General features: G+C 40.6%; 1 protein-coding gene across 2 annotated transcripts in view; it reads right to left on the reverse strand.

Moving 5' to 3' along the window:
- Positions 1-5,995: 5,995 nt before the first annotated feature.
- AXIN1 (axin 1) overlaps positions 5,996-24,413 on the reverse strand; it is a 124,609-nt gene continuing 106,191 nt past the window's right edge. The window contains exons 9-11 of one of the 2 annotated variants that reach the window (XM_075565232.1): positions 9,936-10,103; positions 9,175-9,348; positions 5,996-7,896 (exon numbers count right to left, since the gene is read on the reverse strand). In XM_075565232.1, the coding sequence (XP_075421347.1) occupies positions 9,222-9,348; positions 9,936-10,103 (295 nt within the window). In that variant the 3' untranslated portion in view covers positions 5,996-7,896; positions 9,175-9,221. Of the gene's footprint in view, positions 9,349-9,935; positions 10,104-24,413 lie in introns of both variants that reach the window. The other variant, XM_075565231.1, reaches the window with a different exon arrangement.

Below are 24,413 nucleotides of genomic sequence, written 5' to 3' on the forward strand. Positions count from 1 at the left end.
ATATAAAACAATAGCATAAAATAGCATGAATGAATACACAAAAATATAATATATAAAATGAGTAACACAAGTCTCTGCCAGTTGGAGATTGTCCAGGTGATGTAAGTGCAAGTTAATGCCCCTGTCTGATGTGACAGACTCGGGCAAGAGTGACCTTTGAGAGGTAAAAATCCAGAGTGGTAGCTGGGATGGAAAGCGCTACCAACTGTGCAGGTAATGAAGTGTGTAGAAATGGGAAGGTGCCGTAGGCATCAAATATGGAAAAAGCTCACCCAGACTTCAAACTCTTTGCGCTGGTGGCTCCTTTTGTTTCCTCCTTCACAGCCTCGCTGCAGAAACTCCGCTGCACAGCTCTCCTGGGCTTGCACACCAGGGATGGAACTACTCACAGGGCGCCGGGTTTCCGGGTATGACGTCACGGCCGGACATGACGTCACGGCCGGACGTGACGCACCAACCCTTCCCGGCTGTGCCTGGAGCTGCCGCAGCACACAGGGGCTGAGAGCCGAATTTCACACACCTCACACAGCTTCAAAGTTCCACAGCCTCCGCAGTACACTCTCCAAGGGACTCCACGTTAGACCACCAGGACTGGGGCAATGAGACAGGGATGCACAAGAGCTGCAACCCCTCTAGACTCCTCCTCCTACGCGTTTCAGCACGTGACGTGCTTTCATCAGGGATCATTTCATCCCTGATGAAAGCACGTCACGTGCTGAAACGCGTAGGAGGAGGAGTCTAGAGGGGTTGCAGCTCTTGTGCATCCCTGTCTCATTGCCCCAGTCCTGGTGGTCTAACGTGGAGTCCCTTGGAGAGTGTACTGCGGAGGCTGTGGAACTTTGAAGCTGTGTGAGGTGTGTGAAATTCGGCTCTCAGCCCCTGTGTGCTGCGGCAGCTCCAGGCACAGCCAGGAAGGGTTGGTGCGTCAGGTCCGGCCGTGACGTCATACCCGGAAACCCGGCGCCCTGTGAGTAGTTCCATCCCTGGTGTGCAAGCCCAGGAGAGCTGTGCAGCGGAGTTTCTGCAGCGAGGCTGTGAAGGAGGAAACAAAAGGAGCCACCAGCGCAAAGAGTTTGAAGTCTGGGTGAGCTTTTTCCATATTTGATGCCTACGGCACCTTCCCATTTCTACACACTTCATTACCTGCACAGTTGGTAGCGCTTTCCATCCCAGCTACCACTCTGGATTTTTACCTCTCAAAGGTCACTCTTGCCCGAGTCTGTCACATCAGACAGGGGCATTAACTTGCACTTACATCACCTGGACAATCTCCAACTGGCAGAGACTTGTGTTACTCATTTTATATATTATATTTTTGTGTATTCATTCATGCTATTTTATGCTATTGTTTTATATGTGGTTTATACATAAAATTGGCTGCTGAGCCTGATCCCAACTAATATAGCGCTTCCCTGGTTGTTTTCTTTGATGCACGTGTTAATACCTCCCTGGTCTCAGTCCAGACCAGGACAACCAATAGAACTCCGTTGATCCATGGCGTGGTCCCACGCTGCGATCTGCTGCTCCTCTCCCGGGTGGATCCTTAGGCGGAAGCCTCTGGAGGTGTCTCCCGTTGGAGTGTACCCCTGTAAAAAGTCTTTCTCCAGGAGCCTGGGTATGCTCCTTTGCAACAGGCTGTATTTCTCTTCAGGCAATGTCCTGCAGCATCTCTCTCACTATTACTACAGTGAAACGGTCCCTATCTGAGGCCTTTCCCTACAGCACTCAATGTTCACTGTACTACTGGGACTCAGGGAACTATCTGGGATCTTTGGGGCAATTCTGGCCTAGCCCAAGGGAGCACTGCCCATGAACACTACTTGCACCCTCTGTCCAGATCTTGACTGACCTTTGCACTCCCCGCATGCAATATCTGTCCCTTCCCCTTCCATGTAAAAACAGCCATCCCATTGGTAGTTCTGGGTCACATGATCAGCAGCCCCAGTGGCTGCTGGGTGTTGTAGTCCCTGCATAGCCTTATCATTGCCTCCGAGTGCGCTTAGGGTATTGCGCATGCGCGACACTGTCATGGCCACCGCTGCTTGCGTCTGCGCATGCGCAAAGCAGGAAGGCCCTGCACTGTCACTTCGCATCTGCGCGAACCATCGCGCATGTGTGTGCACACAAACATGGCAGCACCCTGCGGAGGGAGCCACCGGCGAGCACATCACCCCTCCCCGCAACATTGCCCTGGAATCGGAGGTAAGAGGTGGGGAACAGGAGAGCGAAGGACCAGAGGGGACACCTGGCTACAGGTATGAAAGGTGAAGATGGCAGAGGGAGCCCACAACTACCTGCTGATTGCCACTGTCTTCCTTGATTGGGGCTTGGGCATCTGGGATGTCCGGGTTCTTCCAGGGTTCAACACCAATATCTTGTTGGCAGCGACATTGTCAGACTTGTCTGCAGCTATGCAGAGGACAGGGTGGCCCAATTGCAGCAGTGACCCGCAGCCAGAGTCAAGGTTTTGCTAGTGTAGAGGCTACTTTCGTTCTGGACCCCAATTCTGAATTCATCGCTCCCAGGACCCTGAAGCTTACACCACTGGATTTCCCAGGGAAGGCCAGTGAGGTAAGCCAAGTAGAGCCCGACATGACAGACAACCCACATGTATTGTATTGTCTCAAACGTTAAAGTCTTACACAGTCAAGGATAGGTAGGCTGTGGAGAGCGCATTCTACAAAATCCATGGAAACATTCAGGGCAGTGAAGGCTCCAGCTACTCCAGTAGTTATGAAGGGTGGCAATATGGACTTCCATTAATAAATTCATAAAGTATTTGCAACTGGATGTTCAGGTTTCAGCAGGGTCCATCCATCATAGTGCACACCAATTTCCAGCCCTGTCATTTGCATGTATTAAACTTGTCTGCTTATATATTTCATCTTAAGAGCCACAAAACTTCAGCTTAAGATTTGTGGCTATTCATACAGGACTACCTACAGGTGAAAAAAAGTTTCTGTCATACTGTATCTAAGCTGGGGGTGAATAACCCGTTGGTGCACACCACCATGGAGTACCCAGGAAAAGAAAATTACTGCAAGGGAAAAACTATTTTCTCTTATCGGTAATATCAAGTCTAAGAGCCTCACCTGTATCACTATAGATGAAATCAGTGGATTGTAGATCCCTGTACACTCGTGGCGGTCTGGATTTGTATGTATTGTGGCATCAAAAAGGTGGACCTGAAAAGAAAGATGTTCCTCCTAACCAGGGATAAAACTCATTGTTCCTGGTATGACTCCATGTTTCAAGGATTCAGCTGTAGTGACAGCACAGACCACACCATATCCCACATTAATACACCAGAGGAAACAATGAAGTCTGGTTTGGTTCCTTCTGGTTGGATGTAATTTTGGGTACCAATACTGCCATTGAATGCTTTGGAAACTGATAATTTTAGGTGTTCGACTAGAGCAGTGTTTCCCAACTTCAGTCCTCAGGGAACCCCAACAGGTCAGGTCTTAAGAATATCCCTGCTCCAGCACAGGTGGCTCAGTCAAAATGACTGAGCCACCAATTGAAATACCTGTGCTGGAGCAGGGATATCGTTAAGACCTGACCTGTTGGGGTTCCCTGAGGACTGGAGTTGGGAAACACTGAACTAGCGGATCTATAATATCTTAAAATAAATACTGATATGATATAATTTAAGTTGCTTTGCAAATTCCAAGTGACCATAACAAGATAAATTGAAATGTAAATCAGATCAGTGTGTGACGGTAGGGGCAATGTGACCAACATATTAAAGAGTAAGCCAAGCTATTGTTCCCACCAGTCAAGATGGATGCCTAGTTCCTGGCATATTGTACCATTTTATTGTGACGAAAATGCAGACCAGTAAATTTTTATGGGCCGTGTAAAATTAATTCCCCTTGTGTAATGTGATGCTGTATTTCTATGTTGCCTTTGTGAGCTGGGGTGGCAATTCACTTAGCCAGCTAGCAATGGAATCTGGGTCTGCTACTTTAATGTGGGTGGGTGAAGTGCGTGGGACACTATAGGAGTGGGGAGAGGTGTTTACTCAGGTCTGGGGAACTGGGACTCCACAAGCAGAGCTATTGTTCCTCCCAAATTCTGAGGCACATACCTCTGCAGGATATCAGGCCGACACTGGAAACCATTGCTGGGTTTTGGCCACACCAGCACCATTCCCATTGGTCGGTTCAAATTTTCTACTCCCCTTAAGCACGCCCTATGTGCTGTCGTAGAAGCACTGTCCCCACCCATGGCCCAAATTGGTCCATCACTGGCGAGCGCTTACTCTGGGATTGGTTGGCACGTACCAACTGTGCTGATTGGTCAGCCCCAGTTCTCCATGCTTTTAAATGGAGATTAGGAAAGTATGTAAAGGCCAGCCAATCTCCATTACACAGACTAACTTGGTTTTGGCTAGTTGGTGTATTTGAGATTTTTTGTCGTTCGAGTAGACAAGCAGGAACTTTGAATCTGCTATTCTGTAAATAACATCCCAGTGGTATCAAGGTACCCAAGACCCATGGAGTATGGAAGTTATCCTTGATAAGCCTACAAGGCACTGAGCGAGCTTGGATTGCCCCTGTATTCCCGAGTTTGAACACATAGCCTCGTACCGTGTTGCTCCTGTTGGCTCCGTCCAAAATAAACTTTTTATTTAACTCCTCTGTTCTGTCTGGTGATTGTGATCCCGTATAATTGTCCTGGTCTCCCGTGACAGTGAAACCATACATTTCACAGCCGCTCCACAGTGCAACATACACGCACACACAGTTAGGTCACTTTTTGATGTGGGACCTAAACGTGAGAAACAGAATCCAAGACACTTTGTGATCTTCCAACATATGTTTTTCTGCACCACCAGTTTGACGTAGAGTTGCACACCTGTGAAGGCTTAGCTTGACATGCCAGTGTGTAGTCAAACCACCAGTGGCCTCCGGATCCAGGGTTAACTTTGTAATATTAGACTGGAGGATGAAGCAAATCCAAAGCTGGAACAAAATAAAAACCAAGACCAAAAATGCATACGAGATTTTATTATTTCATTATTCTCCAAGTACCTTTTAAAAGATGTGATTTACAAGACAGCATTTGTGTGAAATTGATCAGAGATACAGGTGTTTTATATAGGCTGCTGAGCTCTTTGATTTTTTTTAAAAAAAATTAACTTTTTTTTTATTATTATTTTTATGAAAATGTACATATTTACAAAGAAATGTACCCCTTTAGAAAAAAAGATAAGTGTGAAAAACAAATGGACATAAAAAAAAAAAGAAAAAAAAAAAAAGAGGAGGTTCCCTGGATGACAGCAACATTTTCTGTTAAAGTCCTTTTGGATAACTACATTAAAGGCACTCTGTGACAAACATATATATGCAATAAAACAGTAACACTCACTTTCACGAAAAAGGCTCTGTGGTGTTGCTTTTTATCAGAAAGACACAGGATAGTATCACGTACCACAACCAAATATGATCAATTTAAAGAGATTAATGTGATGTTCCCACACTACGTTGTCTGATATCCAGTTTACGGGTTTGTATATAAATATTATTTGTTAACAGAGGTCTGTTGAAGATATTCAGACAAGTTTAACATCAGACTATTAATTCTTATTTGAAAAGTTTACCATTTGTTTTACTGATCTGGACTTCCCAAAAAGTTCAGTATTATGAATACAAAAAATAAATCCTTAAAGAAACGCATACAAATACATTTTCTGTGTGCAGAAGAGCTAAAATTGTACTATAAGTACAGTACAAGTTGGTAAAACACTAGTTGCTTGCAGGTGCCAGTGGTTTAAATGAGAGCTGAATGGCAACCCTTCAGTGTGACAATTGCCTGCACTTGCAGGCAGCGCTGTAGCTTTTGACCGACTTCCAGATTAGGCATTAAAACCACTATATTTCTGTAATTCTGTTTACTACTATGAATCTTAAAAATTCTACATACACCAAATGTAAATATGAAAAAAGGAAACACTTTGCATTTACACAACAGAACAAATTCTATGGCATGATGCCACAAAAATATATTATTTATGTAAATCAAACATTTAAAACAAATGCAGGAAAAACACTTTACAAAAATTGGTTACAAGTCTTACAAGGGATCTCATGAACAAAAGTTATATTAAGAATAATTTGCAACAGTCTCAGCAGGTAAAACTGCAATTTGAAACATTCCAGGGAAACAACTGAACACATTTATGTTTTAAATAAAAATACAAGCAATATATACATTACCATTTGTAATTTGATATAAAGATTTCCCATTCTTGTTTCTGAATAAACCCTAAAGCAGCACTCGCACTAGGGCATCGCTATGCTAGCGCTTGCAAACTGCCCACTGAAAACTTTCCTACCATTTAACACTGAAGACCCCTCTTTTTTTTTCTTTCAAAAACAATAAAAAAAAACATACTCCAAACTGCTAGTGGCAAATAATAGGGAACATGCAATATATATTAATATATTAGAATGCATAATATACAGAAAATCCAATGAGGCAGTTCTGAAAATTAACAATGATGGTATGTTTTAATTACCTCAAATATTTAACATCAATATTTCCATGAAATAGCTGGATGATTCAACAATAAAAGCTGATGTTCAATATGCTGCAAAATCATTATTGTGTTGTTAAAAGGTTGAGTGACACTAACTTGAATAAATGTACTACTTTACTAATAGGGTATTAACAATCTTATAACATACTGAATCTTGGCCAAGGTATTTAATTCTGATGGTAAATGCAAAGTAATGGCGATTTGTTTAAAAATGTCATTTTGGGGCAGGGAAAGTGTGACTTGCTTTAGAAGGGAAAGAAAACATTGCAGAAGGGCCATGTTTGAAAGTTCTCTGTACAACAAAAAAACTTGGCACATAGAAAAAAAGTATCACAAAGGAGAATCACAAATCTCTACTTTTAAACTTCGCCTTCGTTAATAATTTTAAAAGCCCAAATACAACTTTTGATAATATTAATGTGTGAGTTATCTAGAAAGTACCAAAAATGGTTGAATTTCTACTAAAGTTACAGGTCCTGTGACATTCAGTGAACATCACTAGGGCACATTAAAAGTTAAAAGAGTACTGTATCTGACTCATGTGAAGGCAATAACCATAAACAGGACCAGTATCATAGATACTGCTTTTGTTGTAAATAATTTTGGGTGAGAAACGTTATTGATATATAAGCCATGGTCTCTAATGCAAGTTAAACAACTAACTGATACTTGCTCTAACTAGCAAGGCACTTTTCAACCTAGTCTTCTTAAAATGTGTATGGAAGTTCTGTATTGCTCTTTAAACACTAGATTCCCTAATTTCAAAAAGTCACTAATGAAAAAGCACAGGAAGTGAGTGGTGAATTTCCCATTTAAAAAACGACATATTGCTGTAAGATTATAGGAAGTGCAGATGACCTTTTATTTAAAAAAATAAAATAAAGATAGGTGTGTTTTTAAGTAGCTCTCCTGTCTGCATTAAACTGCAATTTCTCACAATAATCCTGAATGACCAATAGTTTACTGCATTTAAAGTATTTCTTTTTAGTTCAAACAAATTGTCAGTACTGTAGGTGCACCAGTCACCTAAATATTTTCTCCAGTTTAAAACAGTCACACCAAAGTGATTATTTGACATGGAATATATAAAAAATTAGGACACCAGAACCCAAAATGCTACTCTGTCATACAACTCTATTTATATTTAGCTCTCTTTAAATTCTTCTGAAAGTTCTATGCTAAAATGCCAATGTTTATAGTGCTTTGTTTTGTGAACAAACCATTCAAGTATTGCATGTATCACAAAAAAAAAAAAAAAAAAAAAAAAAAACATATTTCACACTGTGCATGGTGTTCCTTCATTTTGATATTGTCTCATAAATAGATGATTTCTCCAATTTAAGAATCTGATTCTGAAATAAAACAATTATAGTAAACAATCATAGATAATCTATATGAATAAAATGCTCTGTTACAGCAGTTATGCAATATGTTCTAACACCAGTTAACAGTTAACCACAGAAACAAGTAAAATCTGCAAACCTGTACATTACAAGACAGATATGTGATATATGATGCATCCCAATCAAAGAAACAAACATTTTGGAGGGAAATTTAAACAGTTGAACGGTATTGGGCAATAACAAATGAATAGTTTAAAGAACACACGCAACAGTAAATAGGTTGCATATTTGTGTTTTAGATGTTCTTATCCAAAGGGCCAATAAAAAAATAAGACCATTCATGTGAGGTCATGCAGCTTCAAAATAATAAATATCTAGGAGCTATACATTTTACAATTCCCTACAAATATAGTTTAAGATGCCCTTGTTATTGCTAGAAAATATTTGTCTTTTATTTTAAATTAATTAAAAGCAGAGGTTTAGATGTTGGACATTTCAGCACTGACTGATTTAACCCTAAATGATGTAATGCAGACTTCAGCACACTTCTTTACTTTATTTAGCCGATTGTAAGACTGTACAGACATTACAAGTTAAGCAGCTTATTAGTGATGAGTCATTAAAACTGGTTTGTCCCTAGGCAATTTAAATATTTATCTAGTTAATCAGTCATGATGTTCTAAGGGATGACTGCATCAGAGTTAAAAATGTACAGACACTATGGTTTGTTCACAGACTAAATGGTATTTGTATAGCCCTTAAATCAAATAAAACAAGGAAACCTGTACAGTGTACCCCCGCTTCAGCGTAGAATAGCGACACTTAGGACATACTCAATGAAAGAAATTAAAGTGTGGTTAAAGTTTTAACTTCACGAAATACAGTATAATTGACTTTACAGATGGCTGATGCATTTGGTGACCTCAGCAACTTAGTGTTGAAATTTACATAAGAGCACTGTTACATTGGAAATATCTTCCCGTTTTATTACAATGTATCAAAAATATTCAGCTTTCTGAAACAAGGTCCTATTAAATCTCTAATTCAACTGTACACTGCTACATTACATTTACCACGCCGAGTGTGGAATCTCCATTGGCAGGTTCTGTTGACTAAACACTCAGCAGTTAGTTTGGCAAGAGTCCTTTCCATTGTGAACAACTCGTCAAAAACATGCGTTTCCAAGAATTACAGCATGCCCCACTGTTGACAGAGCATCAATCGTGAAGTTAAGGTAAAGACCATTGTTTTTAGCACATCTTTAATCTTTTAAAGTCTCTTCCTTACTTCTTTCATGACTTCCTCTTATTTCCAGAAAACTCCAGATGTCTACCCTAGTCGATTTTTTCCACTTTCCCAATGATTTTCTCCTCATAAATGGGCAAAATAGTATCATCCTCTCGCACCTCTTCAAATACCACTCCACAGTCAAATTCATCACTTACTTTCTTGAAGTAATATCTATAGAAGAGAAAAGAAATTACATTGATGAATGGAATATATATTTTTTTAAATCCGTGCATGTCAAATTATTCCAAATATTTTTAACATTTACAGCAACTCACTACTGCTGATTCCCCCCCCCCCATTATATAGAATCCCAAAATGTTACACATTGATAATACAAGATATTAAAATACACAATGTTTTTACCATAATCAAACAAGTACTCTGCCAAAAATAAAATAAAAACAATATTTGGGCACACTTTTCTGTATATTTCTCATATAATGCTTTCTAAGAAGCGTATCCTTCTGCTGGCATTATCTTAAAAATACCATTACAAATTTTTCTACAGTGTCACACTCCCATAATTTTGCTTTAGGACAGGACTAATTTCTCGTCTACATGTATAGTTTGGATTGCAATTTATCAGGTCTGTAGCTAAAACGATGTACAATAGTTATTTTATGACTTTAGCACAATTTTACTGGATTGCTAATATACTGTAAAGAACATACATTGGCATTATTCAAGAAAAAAACAGTACCATTAAACAATAATGCATAAATAGACAATAGATATATTATTTTAACATGTATTATTACCTGTAATTTCCTTTCTTAGTAAGCAATTCCTTGAATTGTCCAAGAGTAACTACACGACCTTTAACCATTGTTCTGTAGGGTATTGGTTCTCCACAGAAGTAGTAAGCCACTACAATGTTGTCACAGGGTGATGGAGCACCACTTCCAGATTTTTTCTGCGGCTTTAACCTATCACGGACAGAGGAAGAATGTCCCCCTTTAATTAAATGTGAACATAACTGAACAAACAAAAGGTTATATTAGAGAGAATAAAATGCACATTGATGTACACACACTTTATATTGCTTTAAAAGTTTTTTATCTTTAATTTGGTAATTTCAATTCAATACTTGTGTTAGAATACAACAACAATACTGAGAATTCTATTAAGTACTAGATCCAATTACAGCAGCAAATAATAATCCAAGTAGAATAGCTACAATTCAACTTTAGCATGGTTTTGTTTACTATAATGTCAAAGACTTCACATTTTTGGCTGAAAACAACTTTTCTACACCAGCGCTACATAGGCTACTGTACAGGCTGAAGAATGGTAATGTATACAAGAGAAAAGAAAACCTAGTGTATCAGCACTCTATCATAACTGGATGTATAATGATATTATTTAAAATACTTTATTGATAAACAATGAATAAAAAAGGGGGTTTAAAATAAAATATATATCAAACAGCACTTGACTGTGATCTTTGGTAACATAACTATAAGTAGTTAAGTTGATTGTACATATGGAGATCCTTGATAAGATATTCAGGATCTGGTGCTATACATATAGCTGCCTACAGATATAGGAATGGGGCCGTAGTGGGACCACTATGTAGATAAAGTCTCGTCCCAATATTTATTTATTTATAAAATATTTTTACCAGGAAGTAATACATTGAGAGTTACCTCTCGTTTTCAAGTCATCGGCTTGGTGACTGGAAAGAAATGCTTACCAAGACACCGGTGTAACAACAGGTAAACTCGGCTGATTCCCAAAGCAGGAGGCAAGTGTCGTGCGGTAAGCATTTCTTTCCAGTCACCAAGCCGATCTCAGAACTACTCCTATTACGTTTATCATGCACTGCATGCGGTACCCAAGTATTGCTTATTATGCACTGCATGCAGTACTCACGTATTGCGGAGGTTCTCTCTAGTGCTTCGCTTATGCCAATTACTATCTTTTTATTTTTAGCCTCCCGGTGTTCACACTGCACTCATTTGCCCCAATCATCCTCTTTGTGAGGGCTGTGAGGGTTCATGGTACACACCTTTCACGCCCCATTTGGAGATATAGGATTAGTTGCTTATACCATCTCTGAGGATGTATCACTACCCCCTGCATTAGTCCAACAGCCGAGCCACATTATACATCAACACATTTTATATGTTGGCACTATATGCATGAATACCCTATTGAGGGTGTCTACACTAGTTATTCTATTGTGCATACTCTGTCATTAATTTTGGCTAAACGGCGCAAGGGGCGGTATTCTATTTACTGTCCCCTCTAGTGTTACCCTCACAGATTGATATCTCGCCAAGCAGTATGACCGAGGTTACCCTCCAGCCTATTATTAACCTTACAATACAGGTAGCTACACACATCAGATCTATCTCCGCATTCAATGCCCAGATTTATTAACACATATATACTATTTAAAGTCTACAATTTACAGCGCGTCTATGAGTATATGCTCTGATACATCTATATTGGGACGAGACTTTATCTACATAGTGGTCCCACTACTGCCCCATTCCTATATCTGTAGGCAGCTATATGTATAGCACCAGATCCTGAATATCTATCAAGGATCTCCATATGTACAATCAACTTAACTACTTATAGTTATGTTACCAAAGATCACAGTCACGTGCTGTTTGATATATATTTTATTTTAAACCCCCTTTTTTATTCATTGTTTATCAATAAAGTATTTTAAATAATAGCATTATACATCCAGTTATGATAGAGTGCTGATACACTAGGTTTTCTTTTCTCTTGTATACATCAATGTCCCTACCTAGTTAGCACCTCAACGTGGTTCACTACTCAGCTGTGCGGGTGTTCTCTTTATGTGTAGCTATTCTCATTTGGGTTGTCTTGACCCATTATCACACCCAGCGTGCTACTACATCATTTACATCATTTGCACACTATGTCTGGTTTCTTATCCAACCAATCTGACTTTAATGAATGGCAGTTGGAGGCTGAACAAATGTTCTCATCAGATTATGTAGCTACAGAATCTACATCCGCACCCAACATCAGCGATTTCTTTAGGGAATTGGATAAAACATACAAATTACAGAGGAAAACATGGTGGGAGATATTTAGTTTCGAAAAATACCTTAAGGCAGAATTTATCCCCAGGGGTCTTAGGGTGAACATTGCACCAGCAAACGATATTACAGACGAAGACTTCACTAGATCTTGGGAATTAGTACTTAACCAGTGCTCCACTATGTTAATGGAACTCCTGGTTACTTACCAGAAAGAAAAATTAGCACAAGTTAACACTGACCTTGATATTTTACGGGCAAAAGTGGAAGTTTGGAAGACCAATGACAAATTTGTTGAGTTAGAAGGATGACTAAAGAGTAATATAGATAAATTCACGGGGGACCTGAAGGAGCGCAAACATAAGAAATTCCAGAGAGACACTGAAGATTACCAGACAGGCAAGATCTACAGATATAAATTTGCTTCAAAAGATCGCAAACAACAGACTAAACCCAAATCTAATACCCAGGAGTCCTCTATAGAGTGGGAGATATCCGAGAGTGAGTAGGAGAGACCTACCACCTCAGAAAGCAACACACCTGGACCCAGAACCTCTATTGCCCATTACCTTCCTCAGGTCTATTTTTTAGAGCAGAGACAACCCAAAGAGGGCAGGAAAAAAGAAAAAGAAAAGCAAGGAGAGGGAAAGGTATGGGCTCTAAGAAGCGGGAACACAAACACCTCCAAAAACAAAAACACGAGAGGCTACTAGGGCTATTATAATGTGACGAGCTTCAAATTATAAACCTCTCGGATAAAACCCTCAATGAGAACCATATAAAAGTCTTGAAACGTGGTCTATCCTTTTCACCGTCCAATAATCTGAACATATTTGAATGGGTCAAGGATGTCAATTTATTTGCTCGCAAACTCAAACTACACAAAATGTACAGATCTAGAGATAGAAGAACAGCGATCCGTGAAGGTGTTCCTATACCTGACGCAAGTGAAACTGAAGCCCTGGAGGACCTCATAGCCCTACCGGCCGAATCTGAAAGGCCACCGGGTGAGGGGCCCTTCACTGATCTCAGGCCTAAGTCAAAGTTTATGCCCTATGGGGAACAATATGCCCATATCGATACTTTTGTCAACTTGGTCACTAAGGACCTTGAATCCCTCCCGAAGACTAAACAACTTGATAACCTGAGCATAGGTGAAAAACTAGTCCTTAAAGAATTAGCAGACGAGAAAGATATTGTCATTAAACCATCCGACAAGGGTGGTAATTTGGTAATCTTAAGATCCAAGGACTATGAGAAGGAAAACATGAGGATTCTGTCTGACCGGGCCTGCTCCGAGATTCTGGAGACAGACCCAACCTTGAAGTTCAACAAGGAATTGACTAATATTCTCAACAAAGGTCTGACCTCAAAACTCATTTCTGAAAAAGAATATAATTACATCTTGGTCCGTACACCCAAAACCGCCACTTTTTATAGCCTTCCAAAGGTCCACACGAATAAAACACCACCCCCAGGTAGACCAATAGTCTCTGGGATTGGTAACTTGACGGAAAAAGCAAGTTCATACATGGACAAGATCTTGAGACCATTTGTCACCACCCTGCCCTCATTCATCAAGGACACAAAAGATGTCCTCACAAAGCTAGATGGCATCTCAGTGGCAGATGACTGTATTCTAGTTACCCTTGATGTGGAGGGACAATACTCTAGTATTAGGCATGACCAGGGAATACGGGCGGTCAACCACTTCTTTAGCACACGCAGCCAGTATCATCAAAATCATAACAGTTTTACGGTGGAGTTACTACAATTTGTTCTACAAAGGAATTACTTTTGGTTTAACCAAACCATCTATCACCAGATACAGGATACAGCCACGGGCACAAAATGTGCCCCGACATACGCTAACCTGTATCTGGGATGGTGGGAATCAACAGTGGTATTCTCAGAGGAACTCGAACACTTCACCACTTTTGTGGAAATATGGCTGCGCTTCATTGATGATGTGCTAATAGTGTGGCGAGGGTCTGAGGCTATGCTCAAACAATTTATAGAGATCCTCAATACTAATGAACTTAACCTACGCTTGACCCTTGAATACAGCTCTGAACAAATCTGCTTCCTTGATTTACTGATTTCAAAGGACAACAATGGCCTTCTAGAAACAACAATTTATCCTAAGAATACAGTTACCAACAGTATTCTTTTGGCTAGCAGTCATCATCCCAGATCCCTGATTAAAGGAATACCGGTTGGACAATTTCTCCGACCTAGAAGAAACTGCAGCAACGATAAAGATTTTGAAGAAAAAGCCAGGGACATGAAGAACCGTTTCACAGCAAGGGGATATAGCCAAAAAACAATAAAAAGGGCCTACAAGTGGGCAAAACACCAAGCCAGATCTGAACTGGTCAAAGACAAAGTCATACAACCAGAACAGAGAACAGTAAGATTCATAGGCACCTTCAATAAACAATGGAAGGTGGCTAGGGAAGTCTTACACAAACACTGGCACATTTTAAGAGCTGACGAAGACCTATGTGATTCCATACCTCCCTATCCAGCCATGGTCAGTATACGGGCCAAAAATCTAAGGGACCATCTGGTCCACAGCTAATTTAAATAAATTTATTTTGGAATAAATTTAAATAAAGGGGCTGAAAACAAAACCCTCATTGAGTCCAGATGGGCTCAATGTTCCCAGAGTGTATATCCACTTAGACTCAATCTTGAGTTGTTCAGTATCCCAGTCCCCCCGTCTGATTCCTGGAGAGAATTGATCTATTCCCACAAACGATATTGCCTTCAGATCTCCCTGTTGACATCTATTTGCATGATTAGCAACAGGGGTATCCAATTTGTTGCGAATAGATTCCACATGTTCCAGAATTCGGGTTTTGAATAGACGGCGTGTTTTGCCCACATATTTTTTTTCCACATTTACAGGTTCCCATGTAAATCACTCCTGTGGTATTGCAGTTTATGAATTTGCGTATATTGAAATGTTTTGAGTTGTCATGGTTACTGAAGGTTTTGGATACAGATGTATTGGCAGGCTTTACATCTTTGTGGATGATAGTGAAAAAAAGGCGCTAACAACTTAAAATAGAAGTGTCATAAAGTGCAAGTTAATAGTGCAATATACAATATGTGCTCAAAATAATAATATATCCCTGCTCAAACCCTCTGGTGGAACCTGTATCCCGGGTCCCAAGTAGAATGATATATTTCAGACAATCCAGGAGGAGCATGTATAGGGAAAAGGAAACAAAACAGTGCAAATATAAGTGCAGACGTTGAGATTAAGTGATTAGCTGAATGATGAAATCTTGGCTCTAATGGTCTATCAACTCACAAGATGTTAGTGGTATATGCGCAATTGGCAGATAGGGCTGCCACCCCAGGTGGATGCTGTATACTGTGGGATTCCCTCCAGGCTCATCTAATCAGTGTGGTAATGATACATATGGAGGAGAAAAACAGCACTACATAGCGCGATCTGTCTTGTATTAAACTTTATAAAAAATAGACATATGTGCTAGTATAAAAATCGCATTTATCACATAAAAGTGAATCAAGTGGGTGTTCCGCCGCTCTCACCACCTCCTCTCTGGCTCTGGATCTCCTTCGTCTGCAACTTGGGATTCCAAACTCCGTGTGTCCTCAGGTGCGTGTGACGTCACTGCTCAGTGGATGGTGCAGCTACGGATCCCTCACTAGTCCAAAACACCACTCAACGCTTCCTGACGAAGCCATATACAGCTTTCAAGGGCTGGGCGAAACGCGTTGAGTGGTGTTTTGGACTAGTGAGGGATCCGTAGCTGCACCATCCACTGAGCAGTGACGTCACACGCACCTGAGGACACACGGAGTTTGGAATCCCAAGTTGCAGACGAAGGAGATCCAGAGCCAGAGAGGAGGTGGTGAGAGCGGCGGAACATCCACTTGATTCACTTTTATGTGATAAATGCGATTTTTATAGTGCACATTTTATATGTCTATTTTTTTATAAAGTTTAATACAAGACAGATCGCGCTATGTAGTGCTGTTTTTCTCCTCCATATATATCATTACCACACTGATGAGACGAGCCTGGAGGGAATCCCACAGTATACAGCATCCACCTGGGGTGGCAGCCCTATCTGCCAATTGCGCATATACCACTAACATCTTGTGAGTTGATAGACCATTAGAGCCAAGATTTCATCATTCAGCCAATCACTTAATCTCAACGTCTGCACTTATATTTGCACTGTTTTGTTTCCTTTTCCCTATACATGATCCTCCTGGATTGTCTGCAATATATCATTCTACTTGGGACCCGGGAAACAGGTTCCACCAGAGGGTTTGAGCAGGGATATATTATTATTTTGAGCACATATTGTATATTGCACTATTAACTTGCACTTTATGACACTTATATTTTAAGTTGTTAGCGCCTTTTTTTCACTATCATCCACAAAGATGTAAAGCCTGCCAATACATCTGTATCCAAAACCTTCAGTAACCATGACAACTCAAAACATTTCAATATACGCAAATTCATAAACTGCAATACCACAGGAGTGATTTACATGGGAACCTGTAAATGTGGAAAAAAATATGTGGGCAAAACACGCCGTCTATTCAAAACCCGAATTCTGGAACATGTGGGATCTATTCGCAACAAATTGGATACCCCTGTTGCTAATCATGCAAATAGATGTCAACAGGGAGATCTGAAGGCAATATCGTTTGTGGGAATAGATCAATTCTCTCCAGGAATCAGACGGGGGAACTGGGATACTGAACAACTCAAGATTGAGTCTAAGTGGATATACACTCTGGGAACATTGAGCCCATCTGGACTCAATGAGGGTTTTGTTTTCAGCCCCTTTATTTAAATTTATTCCAAAATAAATTTATTTAAATTTGTTCCCCGCAAAGGCTATTTTGCTTTCAAGAACCCTTCATTTATTACATAAATTATCTGTACAGCATTTCAGTCAGCCTCCAATGTGCCTTGAACTCACAACAAAATCAATTATAACAAATGACAACACATAGATCATTAGTGTGCAATTTATTTATTATCATGGAAGATATTGTATCATCCTGGTATATCCTTTAAATCTAGCTATACCACCATTATTAATACAGTGACTAACCATCACTGACATCAATTAATATTAAATATTAATATTACACTTACCCCACATTTTGTGAGCATCCACAACAGTAATGTCTCACATGTATATTGATCACTTTTAGCCATAGATACCCAGCCCTTTAATGCTTTGCCAACTGACATATACAGCCTGCAATTCATTAGGGGCTTTTGGGTCTGGCTATCCGGCTAAGGCCCCGCTCCCAGAGCCAGCGCGCCCGCACTGCAGACAGGCGGGGCGCTGACATACACAGACCGCGATATGCGGTCTGTAGGGAGCGGGTGGGAGTGGGAGGTTTGAGCGGGAGGGGGGCGTGGCTTGAGCGGAGGGACCCGCTACTCTCCCCCCCCCTCCACGGCTCGGGCTGCTGATTGAAGGTAAGTAAAGCAACACACACACATACACACAGACAGGCACAGGCACATACACACAGACAGGCACACACACACGCAGGCACTCATACACACACACACAGAGAGAGGCAGGCACTCACGCACTCAGGCACACACATAGACACACAGACAGGCACGCACGCTGCTTTCCCCCCACACTCCTCCCCGCTCCCCGAGGCCCTCTTCCTCCCGAAGCCTCCCCTCCCCAATTGGCTTACAGCCACACCACGTGACGCGTCAACGCTATGGATCAACATTCTCTTGTATCCCATAGCGGCTGACGCGCCACAGCGTGTAGTAAGCTGTACAGCCTGGGGGGACCGGGACCGGCTCCGCGGGATTCCCCTGCTGGTGGGGAACTCGCGTGTGGCCGCCCGTGCCGCCGGGCGCACCGGGTCCCAGGCCTTAGTTGCCATTATTATCAGACCACTATACTGCACACTCAGGCTAACAGTATATCTAGGGGCTTTATATCTCCTGAAATAGTCTGGTTGCTGTGTTATACTTACCTGCTTACTCCTTCACCCTGCTGATTAAGGGGTGAGGGGTTCACGTGGGTTACGGGTCTATATTGACCTTACCGCATGGCACTTGCCTCGGGATTGGGGATCCACTCGTATCAGCTGTCACATACCGGCAATTAAGCAACATTCTTCGGCTGAAGTCACTGCTCGTTTAACGTTACTACTATAACTGGAGCCTGTATTGAATATTTACGAATAACATGGTGGTCCCATCAGGACAAACTACTATACATGACAGCACACTCAGGCTGATATCTATATCTCCCAAAGTGTTTAGGTGGTGTTCGTGGATTGCGGGTCTATACTGACCGCACCGCACGACACTTGCCTCCTGCTTTGGGAATCAGCCGGGTTTACCTGTTGTTACACCGGTGTCTTGGTAAGCATTTCTTTCCAGTCACCAAGCCGATCTCAGAACTACTCCTATTACGTTTATCATGCACTGCATGCGGTACCCAAGTATTGCTTATTATGCACTGCATGCAGTACTCACGTATTGCGGAGGTTCTCTCTAGTGCTTCGCTTATGCCAATTACTATCTTTTTATTTTTAGCCTCCCAGTGTTCACACTGCACTCATTTTCCCCAATCATCCTTTTTGTGAGGGCTGTGAGGGTTCATGGTACACACCTATCACTCCCCATTTGGAAATATAGGATTAGTTGCTTATACCATCTCTGATGATGTATCACTAACCCCCACATTAGTCCAACAGCCGAGCCACATTATACATCAACACATTTTATATGTTGGCACTATATGCATGAATACCCTATTGAGGGTGTCTACACTAGTTATTCTATTGTGCATACTCTGTCATTAATTTTGGCTAAACGGCGCAAGGGGCGGTATTCTATTTACTGTCCCCTCTAGTGTTACCCTCACAGATTGATATCTCGCCAAGCAGTATGACCGAGGTTACCCTCCAGCCTATTATTAACCTTACAATACAGGTAGCTACACACATCAGATCTACCTCCGCATTCAATGCCTAGATTTATTAACACATATAATAATATCATTACACATCCAGTTATGATAGAGTGCTGATACACTAGGTTTTCTTTTCTCTTGTATACATCAATGTCCCTACCTAGTTAGCACCTCAACGTGGTTCACTACTCAGCTGTGCGGGTGTTCTCTTTATGTGTAGCTGAAGAATGGAAATCTAATAAAGGTGGAAGTCTGAGAATAAAAAAAAAAAAAACCATCCCGAGAAATTCAATAGTAGGGAAACTACTTGAAGATTTAATACGGGACAATATTCAGGAACACCTAATGGAAAACAAAATTATTACTAATAGTCAGCATAGATTTATGACGGATAGATCATGCCAAACTAACCTTATTTGTTTCTTTGAGGAGGTAAGAAGGAATTAAGACCAGGGTAATGCAGTTGATGTGCTCTACTTAGATTTTGCAAAAGCTTTTGATACGGTTTCACACAAGAGGTTGGTGTACAAAATAAAGAAAATTGGACTCAGTAATAATATGTGCACCTGGATTGAAAACTGGTTAAAGGACAGACAACAGAGGGTTGTCATAAATGGAACTTTTTCAGGTTGGGCTAAAGTCGTGAGTGGAGTACCTCAGGGATTGGTACTTGGACCCCTGCTTTTTAACTCGTTTATTAATTACCTTGATGTTGGGATCGACAGCAAAGTCTCCATCTTTGCTGATGATACTAAATTGTGTAAGGTAATAGAATCAGAGCAGGATGTAATTTCTCTTCAGAAGGACTTGGAGAGACTGGAAACGTGGGCAGGTAAATGGCAGATGAGGTTTAATACAGATAAATGTAAGGTTATGCATTTGGGATGCAAGATAAAAAGGCGACTTACAAATTAAATGGAGATATATTGGTGGAATACTTGATGGAGAAGGATTTAGGAGTGCTTGTAGACAGCAGGCTTAGCAATAGTGCCCAATGTCATGCAGTAGCTGCAAAGGCAAACAAGATCTTATCTTGCGTCAAACAGACAATGGATGGAAGGGAAGTAAACATAATTATGCCCCTTTACAAAGCATTAGTAAGACCACACCTTGAATATGGAGTACAATTTTGGGCACCAATCCTAAGAAAATACATTATGGAACTAGAGAGAGTGCAGAGAAGAGCCACCAAATTAATAAAGGGGATGTACAATCTAACTTATGAGGAGAGGCTAGCTAGATTAGATTTATTTACACTAGAAAAGAGGCATCTAAGAGGGGATATTATAACTATATACAAATATATTTGGGGACAGTACAAGGAGCTTTCAAAAAGAACTATTCATCCCACGAGCAGTACAAAGGACTCGGGCCATCCCTTAAGGTTGGAGGAAAGGAGATTTCACCAGCAACAAAGGAAATGGTTCTTTACAGTAAGGACAGTTAAAATGTGGAATTCATTACCCATGGAGACTGTGATGGCAGATATAATAGATTTGTTTAAAAAAAGGTTGGACATCCTTTTAGAAAGGAAAGGTATAGAGGGATGTACCAAATAAGCAAACACGGGAAGGATGTTGATTCAAGGAGAAATCTGATGCCATTATTTGGATTCAGGAAGGAATGTATTTTTCCCCTTATGAGACATCATTGGAAGATGATTCACTGGGGTTGTGTGTCTGCCTTCCTCTCTATCAAAATGCTATAAATAGAAATACAGGATAAGTATCTGTCATCTAAATTTAGCATAGGTTGAACTTGATGGACATAGGTCTTTTTTCAACCTCATCTACTAATAACTATGCACGAGGACGCTAGGACTTTTCACTTGAACAATGCAGGTGGTGCAACGGGCACAATTTCAGGTGACGTTTGTCCAAAACAATTTCCTAACGTTATGGAACAAATACCCAAAGGATCATTACCAAATTATAAGGTTGCACCAAGGGGCAAGGAAATCCCTGTTGTGCTGCTAAATGAACACAACTTGACCACAGGATATTCTTTAGAAGATTCTCTCTTGAGTATCTTGGCAATGGCTGCAAGCTACATAGGCTGGGGAACGCATCTGGAGTTTTGGAACAACAATAAAAAACATCAGAGACAAATGTCCTACAACTTAAGGCAATAAATATTGTCCTAAGAAGTTTCCAATCTGATCTTCAAGAAACAGACCTAATTGTGACAAAGGCAAACGCAAAAATTCCCAGTCTTTTATGCAAGAGGGAAAGACGAGGAAGCAGAGCAAATAGATGTGCTGACAGCATCTTGGGATGTCTTTCTGTCAAAACCTCAGACTCTAATGCTCATAAAGAAATTAATTCAGAGAAAGCGCCACGGTCATTTTAATACTCAAGAACTGGCCCAGGAGAGCATGGCATGCACAGGTTATAAACCTGTAAATTATGGGACCACAGATACTTCCCTCAATCCCAAAGTACTATTTTGCATCCAAACTCAGCAAAAACTAGCCCTAATGGCATGGAAGTTGAAAGGAGCTTGTTGGTGGAAAAGGGCCTCGAAAACAAAGTAGTGGACCTTCTGACTCATCACAGGGTCTGAAACACGTTTTCTGCCTGGTACAGACCAAAACAAATAAAGGCACAAGTGTCAGTAATAGGTGTGCTGGATTTCCTTAAAAATGTGTTTTGACAAGGGGGTTATTCCTTAATTATTTGTTAGGGCAAATTACAGCACTCAGGGTCATGTTCCAAAACTACTGGCAGATAATTTTTTTCTTTTTCTTTCAGGCAATTAGGAAAATAAGACCCCAAAATAGTTTGTACAACCATGGGACCTAAATTTAGTACTAACGGGAGAACCTTTTTCAGCCTATGGAAAGCTCTGAGTCAAAATGTCTAACAATTAAATTCACTTTTCGACTGCGATTTAATCAGCCAGAAGGATAAGAGAAATCCAGGAACTGTTGGCTGTCAAACCCTTTACTATTGTACACTTGACAAAGTAGTCCTCAGAACAGATCCTTTATTTTTGCCTTACGTGGTAACCAAATTTCACCTGGACCAAGACAATCTTGCCTTCATTCTGCCCAAATCCACTTGATCATAAAGTAAAATTTAGTATAGGTTAAACCTGATGGACATATGTCTTTTTTTCAACCTCATCTGCTATGTAACTATGTAAAAATTGAAAACTCTTCATCTTGTCACGTTAATAAGAGCTTGCGTGGACTGAACCAGAGATTTCAGGAAAACAGACAGATTGCTAGTTACATAGTTACATAGTAGATGAGGTTGAAAAAAGACTTCCGTCCATCAAGTTCAACCTATGCTAAATTTAGACAACAGATACTTTATCCTATATCTATACTTATTGATCCAGAGGAAGGCAAACAAAAAAACCCATTAAGGGGAAAAATTAATTCCTTCCTGACTCCAAGAATTGGCAATCGGATTAATCCCTGGATCAACATCCTTCCCATGTATACTTATTTGCTATATCCCTGTATACCTTTCCCATCTAAAAAGATGTCCAACCTTTTTTTGAACAAATCTACTGTATCTGCCATCACAGTCTCCATGGGTAATGAATTCCACATTTGAACTGCCCTCACTGTAAAGAACCCTTTCCTTTGTTGCTGGTGAAATCTCCTTTCCTCCAACCTTAAGGGATGGCCCGAGTCCTTTGTACTGCCCGTGGGATGAATACTTCTTTTGAAAGCTCCTTGTATTGTCCCTGAATATATTTGTATATAGTTATCATATCCCCTCTTAGACGCCTCTTTTCTAATGTAAATAAATCTAATTTAGCTAGCCTCTCCTCATAAGTTAGATTGTCCATCCCCTTTATTAATTTGGTGGCTCTTCTCTGCACTCTCTCTAGTTCCATAATGTCTTTTCTTAGGATTGGCGCCCAAAATTGTACTCCATATTCAAGGTGTGGTCTTACTAATGCTTTGTAAAGGGGCATAATTATGTTTACTTCCCTTCCATCCATTGTCCGTTTGACGCAAGATAAGATCTTGTTTGCCTTTGCAGCTACTGCATGACATTGGGCACTATTGCTAAGCCTGCTGTCTACAAGCACTCCTAAATCCTTCTCCATCAAGGATTCCCCCAAAATATCTCCATTTAATTTGTATGTCGCCTTTTTATTCTTGTATCCCAAATGCATAACCTTACATTTATCTGTATTAAACCTCATCTGCCATTTACCTGCCCACGTTTCCAGTCTCTCCAAGTCCTTCTGAAGAGAAATTACATCCTGCTCTGATTCTATTACCTTACACAATTTAGTATCATCAGCAAAGATGGAGACTTTGCGCTCGATCCCAACCTCAAGGTCATTAATAAACAAGTTAAAAAGCAGGGGTCCCAGTACCGATCCCTGAGGTACTCCACTCACGACTTTAGCCCAACCTGAAAAAGTTCCATTTATGACAACCCTCTGTTGTCTGTCCTTTAACCAGTTTTCAATCCAGGTGCATATATTATTACTGAGTCCAATATTCTTTATTTTGTACACCAAGCTCGTGTGAAACCGTATCAAAAGCCTTTGCAAAATCTAAGTAGACCACATCAACTGCATTACCCTGGTCTAGATTCCTACTTACCTCCTCAAAGAAACAAATAAGGTTAGTTTGGCAAGATCTATCCTTCGTAAATCCATGCTGACTATTACTAATAATTTTATTTTCCATTAGGTATTCCTGAATATTATCCCGTATTAAACCTTCAAGTAGTTTCCCTACTATTGAAGTCAGGCTTACAGGTCTGTAATTTCCCGGTTGTGATCAAGCTCCCTTTTTAAATATAGGCACCACATCTGCTTTACGCCAATCTTGTGGTACTGAGCCTGTGGAAATGTGGTCCTTGAATATTAAATATAATGGTTTTGCTATTATTGAGCTTAACTCCTTGAGAACTCTTGGATGTATGCCATCGGGGCCAGGTGCCTTATTTACTTTAATTTTTCAAGTCGCTTATGAACTTCTTCCTCAGTTAACCAATTGTTCATTAAAATGGAGGTAGTGATACCACACAAAAAAGGGCTTTCCAGCATCAAGATACACCATTGCTTCTTGGATCAAAGAGTGCATAAGAACGGTGTTAGGACCAGTAGGTCAGGCCAGAATCTGCACTTGTGTTAAGCCATCCATTTTGTCTGTTCATAACCAGTTAAGTTTCTGTAGTCAGCCTTTTGCTGAAATATAATTTCTAATGCACTCAGTATTCTGTCGAGTTACATTTCCTTTTTCCCTTGTTCAGGATATTGGTAAGATACTTTTTGTATTGTC

The sequence above is a fragment of the Ascaphus truei genome, chromosome 11, assembly GCF_040206685.1.
Source record: "Ascaphus truei isolate aAscTru1 chromosome 11, aAscTru1.hap1, whole genome shotgun sequence".
Taxonomy (NCBI): domain Eukaryota; kingdom Metazoa; phylum Chordata; class Amphibia; order Anura; family Ascaphidae; genus Ascaphus; species Ascaphus truei.